Consider the following 9,112-nt stretch of genomic DNA (forward strand, 5'->3'; position numbering starts at 1 on the left):
CAGAAATATTGGTGTAATTATGACTCAGACCTTTTAATATTCATATATCAAGTTGATAACAAAGCTCGCCTATTAACGTCTTAAAATATAGCAAGAGTTAGAGGGTTCATGCCCAAACAACTCTTGTTGTTTGGGCAGAAGAAAGACTTCTCCATGCTTTTATCTCCAGAAGGTTAGACTATTGTAAGGGTCTTTTCTCAGGTCAAAGCTGTCAGACAGTTGCAGCTCATTTAAGTTGTAGCCGCTAGAGTTCCAAGTAGAACTGAGAAACATGAGCTCATTACACCAATTCGCATATCTCTGCAGTGGCTTTCAGTGACTCATAGAATTTCTATTAAAATATTGCTGATCATCGTTAAATCGCTCAATGGTTTAGGGCCAAAATACATCTCTGACTTGCTTTTACATTATGGACCCTTGAGAAGTCTGTTTGTCCAGGATTGGTTCTGTTCCCAGAGTTAAAAGAAAACATGGCGAGGCAGTGTTTAGTTATTACGCCACACATAGTTGGAACAAACTTCCAGAGGATCTGATCCTTGAGCCAACTCTGACTACTTTTAAAATCCAGGCTAAAGACATTAATGTTCTCCACTATCTTTTATTAAATATTTCAGCCTACTCTTGTTTCTTTTTGATGCATAATGGTGAATTTTAAGTTAGGAATTTTCTATTCTGATGAAGTGGTGTGTTGTAGGCAAAAAGGGCACCCAAAAATAATAAGCACAGTTTTTAGAGGTTAGTACCTATACCGAAGGACAGAGATGTGTACGTGCCCTCCTGTGCCTTACCATATGATGTCACAGCAGTGCGCTGTCGCTGCGGGCTGAAATCCTGCGTACGCTCTTTGTTTTTAAACAAAGGTCAGACGTTGACCTCCCTCTTTCTGTGTCCCTCCCTGCAGACCAGACGGAGGTGGACTGCAGCCCCGGCACGGAGAACTCGGAGCAGCACAACCTGCTGGAGCAGCTGCAGTCACGTTACCGTCAGATGGAGGAGCGCATCACCTGCCCCATCTGCATCGACAACCAGATCAAGTTGGTGTTCCAGTGCGGCCACGCCTCCTGCATCGACTGCAGCGCCGCGCTCAAGACGTGCCCCATCTGCCGGCAGACCATCCGCGAACGCATCCAGCTGTTTGTGTGACCTCCCTCCCCCGTCCCTGTCTCGAACCTCATCACCTGCCACACCCACCCCACCCCGACCCCACACCCCCAGAACTTCCCTCCGAGCGGAGGCTTGAGGATGATACTGTGTTATATTTCCACTGCGGAGAGCCCCAGCTACAACTGGTTCCACCAACTGTTCGTTCAAGGATTTAGCCGTTTTTGAGCAGCGCAGGGCGGAGAACACGCGCAGCCACGTTAACGTGTTTTTCATCGTCCCGTTTTTGCGTACGAGGGAGACGCTCCCACCCCAAACCCCTCCCCTCGGTGTGATGCGTTGGACATTGTGGTCGTGAAGGTTGACCGTGATGTCACGCCCTCACAAACTCTAAATCGGTGCACAAGGAGGAAGTCTGTGATGGAAGCTTACAAAACAAAGGGGATGTCCCTCCCCTACCCACCTCTTATAAATGCCCCCTTATCTTTGCTGCTTTAAGTGGATGTCTGTTACCCATCCTTTCTACCTATCTGCTCCCCCCCACCCGTTTACAAGTCCACAGAGAACCCAGTCCAACGACTCTCCCCACTGATTCCTGTGAAGTATGTTTGCTCTCTCATTTGTATCAATCTCTTTGTAATCAGTGTTAGTCTATGGAGAGGGTGATGGTATAGCTAAAGGCTCTCTATATAGTCCCCAACCACTCGCCTGTATGCAAGGGGAAATACACACTATATATGCATGAGTATATGCATATTGTAAAGCTGAAAATGACTGTTGTCGTGGGTGTTTTTTGGTTACATTTGTGGTTTTTAATGTACAAGTAATTAGTACAGGTTTTATTTATGTGTGAAAGGTCTTATTGCATAGTAATGTCCTTTTTTTTCATTTCGGTGTTTGCCTAGCAAAACTCTTTGTTTCTACTGAAATTCACCCCAAGCCTACATCCTCTACTCAGGGTATCGAATCATTGAAAGCACTTGTGATATCCACAAAAGGTTTTAAGAGTGCCCCTTGTTGGTGATTTTAGAAGTTTATCTGAACATTTTATGGTGTATGTTCACCAAAGAGGAAGGACATTTATGACAGGTCATATTATCATGCATAATTAACAACCCTCGAACGTTAACTTAATGGCTGAAGAAAACTCAATTCAATTTAAACTCCAAATTTCTCTTTTGTGAAATGAATGTTTCTTGAGCGGACCATTGGTCCCCACAACAAAACGGAAAGCCCCTTTTCCTCAGACTTATAAAATCAAAAAAGAATAACTGAATTCATACAGTACCATCACCAAGAAGCATTCGCTGGTATTGTGTATCTGTTTAATTGGTTCATAAGTATGACACCGTCATGGCCCCTCTGAGGCCCGTCTTCTAATTTGTGTAGAGTTGTGTTACACAACAATCCCTGGGTCATCCAGTTGAAAGGAAGAGACTTGCATTATTTTATTTATCAAACGGATGTATTGTACAACATTGAATTAGAAGGGCAAAACCATTGCTGCTCCAGATTCATAGTTTACCTGTCCACCATCCTCGTTGGGTCATTGAGAAGATACCCCCTATCCCCTTGTCTGCGGTTTTGGCTGCAGACAAGGATTGTACACCAACATTCTGGATTGTACATCAACTTCATCCTTTGTAATGTGTTTGTTTTCTTGAAGGGCTTATGCATATAAGAAAAAAAATTGTATCTATTTTAATCTTTATTTAATTTTTTCTATGATAAAAAAAAAAGAAACATTTCAGAGACAGGTTTTCTTTTCTTTTTGGTTGTTTTCTTCCGTAGATCCCACATTTTGGGAGAGCCAATGTTAAGATGTACATTTGAATGTCAGAAGAAAAAAAATGTATCCTGTCTCACTCTGCCTTTTTATGTGGAAAAGTTGTAAAGACATTTTAATTATCGAGAGCGAGATGAAGAGACAGGGAGGATTTTACCACAAGGTTTACTTTGAGGAAAGTACTAATACACCAGTGCCAAATCGCATGAGGATGTGCACGCGAATGCACGCCCTAGTTACTCTAGACGCACTACACTGAAACCCCACCGAGCCTACGTGGGGTTTAAGGTATTTGAACAATGTCAGTTACACTAACACAGAACTCAAATCTTGTAAGCGTTGAAGATATTGGTTACGTTCGGTTTAGTTGCATAAAATGGAGTGTTACAGTTTATCAATGCAGTCAGTTGCTGGTCTTAGAAGAGGATGAGCTTGGACAACAGTGTAATGAAGCTAGTTATTCTTTGTCCTGAAGCTGTAATGCTCTGAATCTCCTAGTTGTGTCCTGAATGACAACTGATATCAAAGTCTGTCCCAAAACACCTTATCTATCCCTTATGGTTTGGATCTTTTTTGTTAGTTTTTTTGTGTGACAATATCAATCTAATTTCTTACAGCAATCATGAGACATGTAAAAGATTGTCATTTGATGTTCTTAGTTAGGTCAAGCAAGCGGTGAGTGCAAAGGCAATAATTTTTCAAAGAGTTTTTCTTTTTGGGGGGTGGGGGTGATTTTCCCAAGGCGGTTCAGTTGCTATGAGGAAACCCTGTTGAATTGAAATACTATTAAAGAAACAAATTGAAAATGTTACTATTGGTGTGTGTACAGTTACAGCTCTCGGAGTTATGAAGTTGGCCTTACTGTCCATTCCTCCTCTGTTGATGTTTTTTCAGTTGTATTCTGTACAAAAATATTTTGCAATAAATATTGAACCGTTTTCTAAGGACCTGGTGTTGTGTCACTATGAGTCACTTTAAGCATTTATTGTACAGTGACTTATTTCATGTAGCCTCCTTTATTGGCCTTCACAAAGCTGATGCAATTTATTTTACAATTTTTTGAAGCACAGTCTGCGTCTGTCATATGAATTCATGTTTCTTTTACATTTTGTCACAATTTCACATCACAAGGTCAAGGACGGGTCCTAAATTGGGCCCATCTGCAGTTTCATTTCATTTTAAGAGTACAGTACAGGGTAAAGAATTAAGCATTAGCCTCATTTGGAGTTGATGGTGTTGTCGCTCCAGTAAAAGGCTGCTGCTGTACGCCTGTGCTCCTCTCAGTCCTAATTGTCTTAGGGTCCCTGATGACTCGGCATAATGACTCAGCGCTTTACCAGTGACGTCCTTTGTGAGAAGGTGATGACAGCTTTGTACATTGGGACACGCACTGGGACAACACCGTCCACGGTCAGTAAGAACGGTGGTTCTCAACCTGTGGGTCTGGACCCCTAGGGGGGTCCCCAAACAGTGAAGTGACAACTTGAGGACTTTGAAGACCTTTTTAATACCTAAAAGAAAAAAGACCTTTATTGCATCAAAAGTAATCAACAGACTATTCTATAAAAACTGGTCAAACACTGACCAAATTGTCAATATAAGAAAGAGGCAAATAAAATAAAAAATGACGATCTACAAGCTTGTAGATCTGCTATTTTCACAATATTTATCTGTGGAACAGAGTCAAACTAAACGTAATGCCTCAACTCCAACAATTCCAAGTACTTGTCAGGGTGGGGGTCCCCAGTTCAAATTGGGGGGTCGCGGTCAGCGGCCTGAAAAGGTTGAGAACCACTGGGTAAGAACAACATGGTCCACAACAACTGTTCAATTACATGTGTTATTTCTGTTTAGCATCATGACTACTGACAAATTACTAAAGTGGAAAGAAAAGACTTAATTGAACAAAGCCCACACAGTTTCATCCCATCACTACTGTATCTAAGCTTAATTTAAAGACAATGAAAACGTGTTCATTCAATATGTATTCAATATTAGAATACATTTGAATTTTCTTACATGTTTTCAGTTAAGTCTTAACTAACTTAAAGGGATACTTCACTTTAGGGCCGGGGACACATTTAAAAAAAATATTAAAAATAAATGAAAAAAGTTATGGAAAATTCATGGCCCCCTCACGCATTAGAGTGTCCTACTAATGTGTGAGGGGGCCATGAATTTTCCATAACTTTTTTCATTTATTTTTAATATTTTTTTTAAATGTGTCCCCGGCCCGAGAGTGAAGTATCCCTTTAAGTCTACTAATAGTAGCCTATGATTTGTTTTGATTCTGAGACATTGGCATCATTATTTTCAGATGGAGTATTTGTTTAATATATTAAAGGGATGTTATTCCTTTTAGTTGGGTATTACCCCGTCCCCTATCTAACAATCTACTGGTAACAGCATTGTCTTGCCCATGTTCCCATGTGACAGTCTTGATTAGTGGGACATTGTCAATTCATCATGTATTGGGCCTATCTGTTAGTGAGTCAAACATGTCAATGCCAGGGGCCTATTACACGAAAGGAGAATTAAATAAGCCTGGATTTAAGTCAAATCCAGGTTTGAATAAGTCCGTACAGCCTGGTTTATTCCGTTCCATGAACGCCAAGCCAGGCTGAAAAGGAGCGACTTTGTCGAGCTAGACCTTGTCAAGCCAGGCTGTGTCGAGCCAGGATGATAAAGCCAGGCTTCACGTATTCCTATAAAAGACCATGAAAGTCGATAGCAGAATCCTTGAACTTGACCAATCATGGAGCCCAAAACCAGAGTGGCGTTCTTCTCTGTGGCTGAACAGCAGCACTGCAGCAGCTCATGGAACAGTGGCGTTCCCAGGAATTACATTTAGTGCAGGTGATAAAAACAATATACTAGTATAATCAATCAATCAATTCTTCAGGGTGGTCTCTTCATGTTGTAGTTAAGTAACTATTCTTTTAAGTGTTTTGTTCAGGGACACTTTGACAAATTGGTGAAGCCTGGGATCGAACCTGGGTATCATGGATTGCCAGGTAAGCTCTCTAACCATTCAGCTATGGCCACATCATCAGCAGGGATTCTAAGGCAGTTCTACTCTGTAACAGTAAACGGGTTTCAGGGGAAACCAGCAAAATAAGGAATAATATAATAAAAGACTGTCTTGCTAATAAAGCATCATGTCTCTCATTTTTTACAATGTATTTGATAATACCTTTATATTATTTAATAAATTATGTATTTCATCCTCTATATATTGTCCAGCAACCTTCATGATAAAGGTGAAAAAATATAGTAGACCCGTGGGAGCCAGATTGCTCAGATGCCAAGGTTCCTGTGCTGAAATTAGATCCCATGATCTTGTGGTCTGAAGTCAAGAGCTCTTCCGACTGAGCTATGGATAGAGCAGCTGCATAATTAGCAGAAGTCACACTTTCAACTCTATTTGAAATCTGAACGTTTATGTAGATGAATGAACGGGTCAAAAATGAAGAAAGTGCAAACACCAGGTTGAAGTTCATCCATGACCGTCATGACAGATCCAGACTGCACTAGCGATTCGTTTACATTCGATCGCATGGCTCATTTGCATAAGACGTTACCATATTGATTTTATCCCACTGTTGAGGGTTAGGGTTATGTTTTATATATTTTGTTTAAGACTTACAGTAGGCTGCCTTGCCCCACTGGAATACAGTGACTGATATGAATTAATAATATACTGGACCATACGCAAAATGAAGAATACCTTGTGATGTCAGTGACATTTTATTACAAATGAAACAGTGCAGTAACAATACGTTTTCGTATAGCAGCAATTTTGCATGTACAATATAAATATTAATATATTGTCTGTCGGGCGGAAACCTCATTATGGCCAAAACTGTTACTTTTCAGCATAAACATTCTAAAATAGCAAAACAGCAGATCGACAAAAAAAAACAAGACTCACTCAACATAATTTGGCAAGACACACCATCTCCGGTTTACTTCCCATATCTGCATAGTCTCGTGTCTCGCGTAGCTATCTGCGTGAAGTGGGCGGACGCCAACCTGCTTCCGGTCTCCTAAAAAGGCGTCCGCCCACTTCACGCAGATAGCTACGCGAGACTATGCAGATACGGGAAGTAAACCGTAGATGGTGTGTCTTGCCGATTTTTGTTGCGCGAGTCTTGTTTTTTTTTCCAGGACTTCAAAAAGCGTTAAGCATTGGTTCTCAAAGTGGGGACCCCCAGGGGTCCTTGGAGGGGTTCCAGGGGGTCCCCAGCAAAATGTTATTAAATATGGATCTTTTATTGCTACTTTTAACTTTTTAATAGATCCTATGTAAGTAAAGCCTGATAAAAGTGTCAAACTCCCCAAATCCACCAGAATACTGGAAATTACATGTACTCTGTTAAAAAAGAGTGGTCAAGAGCCCCCCCCCCAGGAAAAAATCTCCTGTTATCGGACGGTCTGAGGTTGGCAGGTATGCATGCTTGGGTTGTGTAGTTACCTTGCCATCATGAGTAACTCCAAAGGTGGACAAGAAATCAAAAATAATTTCTCCATTGACTAGAAATTGATCATTTAAAATATGCTCCTCATTGACTTAAATTGTACAGTGAAGAGGGTCTTTTAAGTATTTTTGTATATACATAAATTCTATATTCTAAATTCTATAATTCTAAATTCTATCATATAAACATCTAACAACAATATGAACTATAGTGTTAACAGAGTGACAATGACATATCACATGAGTCATTGTGAAACAATTATTCATGGTCACACTCTATTTCAGTAATATAATTAAATTGATTATATCTTATTGTATTTATCTATTTGAATGCAGGGTCATTAAAATGAGTCCATATACAAACACATGTGTTGAATTAACTGTGGAAAAACTTGAAGAACAAGGCACTGGATTAAGTAAGCTTGGCTGTTAGCCTGGTCCCTACCAGGCTAACTTCACAGCTAAATTTCCATGGTAACTAAGGTAGGATTGCCTACATTTTCTTTCGTGAAATCGAGTCATGGATAAACTTATCCAGGGTGCTCTGGCTAAACTAATCTGGCAAGATAATTCAGCTTTCATGAAACCGATTCATCGCTAATCCTGGATTAATTAAGCCAGGATAGGTGTTAAATCCAGGCTTAACCCCTAATTCTGCTTTCGTGAAATAGGCCCCAGGGTCTGTCTGTTCAGCTCAACATGTCCATTCAGCCAGGACAAGATAAAACCTTTGTAAACAAATGCACCTCGGTCCATGGAAGAGCTGCTTTTGTTTTGTTGCATAAACAGAAGTCACTCCAGTCAGGGCTAATTCTTAAATAGCTCAAAATCAACTGCAATTTCACTGATTTGTTTGAGTACCTTTTAGATTACTTGAATGATTTTATGAGAAGTGTGTAGTTCCATATGTGATACAACATAAAAATGATGCAGGTGTAAACATTCTATAATAGTATTTAAGTCATCAGCACATATTGATATTTTAAAGAGAAACTCAATGTGCATGTATTTTTGATGGTGATTAAAGCTGAAATAATTTTTTATTTTGTTTTTGTTATAAACTCCTCCAATCCAGTACTTTCCCCTCACAGCTATAGTCCAGGCAATCTAGCCCATTTTAGACCCAAAAGTCAGACTAATTGTAAGAGAATTTTTTTCAACAGATATCATTTCTATGAGGTGTCTAGAACAACATACTAAAAGTCCTAAGAAATCCTAGATGCGGAAATATGTTTAATTCTCATAAATTCAAGATGTGTGCTAATACCTCGAGAAAACTAAAAACCCTTATGGGACAATGAAACTTTCCACAATGAATCTTAACATGAAAACTAAACTTTTTTGTATTACAAGTTTCTTTGAAACTTAATTTGAATATGCAAATTAGCTTAATATATATTGAATATGCCCAAATTTGCATATCACGAAAATTACTTTTCCCCAAAATGTATTATATTTACATTGTTGTTTGTTAATGATATCAAACACACTAATCAGACTTTCATGAACCATTTCATCGAATATTATTATTACTAGAACTTCGGCCGCACTGCGCGCGGCCTCAGCTCTATCGCCCGCGCCCACATAGCAACTGCGCCCACACAGCGATCTGTGCGCCCGCCCTGCACCCCTCCTCCTCCCCCAATGTGCAGTATTGAGAGCCCTGACGTCACAACATATGGAGTGATGGCCACTGCACTCTGGTTGATTGGAATACACCTAGGGCCCAGGTACTGCTGAGATGAGAG

The 9,112-nt window shown here is 40.1% G+C and overlaps 1 protein-coding gene across 2 annotated transcripts in view; it reads left to right on the forward strand.

The window, feature by feature from the left end:
• mib2 (MIB E3 ubiquitin protein ligase 2) overlaps positions 1–3,825 on the forward strand; it is a 60,685-nt gene extending 56,860 nt beyond the window's left edge. For both annotated transcript variants that reach the window (XM_080445090.1, XM_080445091.1), the window contains exon 19: positions 902–3,825. In XM_080445090.1, coding sequence (XP_080301216.1) covers positions 902–1,143 — 242 coding nt within the window. In that variant the 3' untranslated portion in view covers positions 1,144–3,825. The remainder of the gene's footprint in view (positions 1–901) is intronic.
• The last annotated feature ends 5,287 nt before the right edge of the window (positions 3,826–9,112 follow it).

The sequence above is a fragment of the Gymnoscopelus braueri genome, assembly GCF_963280865.1.
Source record: "Gymnoscopelus braueri genome assembly, chromosome: 12".
NCBI classification, from domain to species: domain Eukaryota; kingdom Metazoa; phylum Chordata; class Actinopteri; order Myctophiformes; family Myctophidae; genus Gymnoscopelus; species Gymnoscopelus braueri.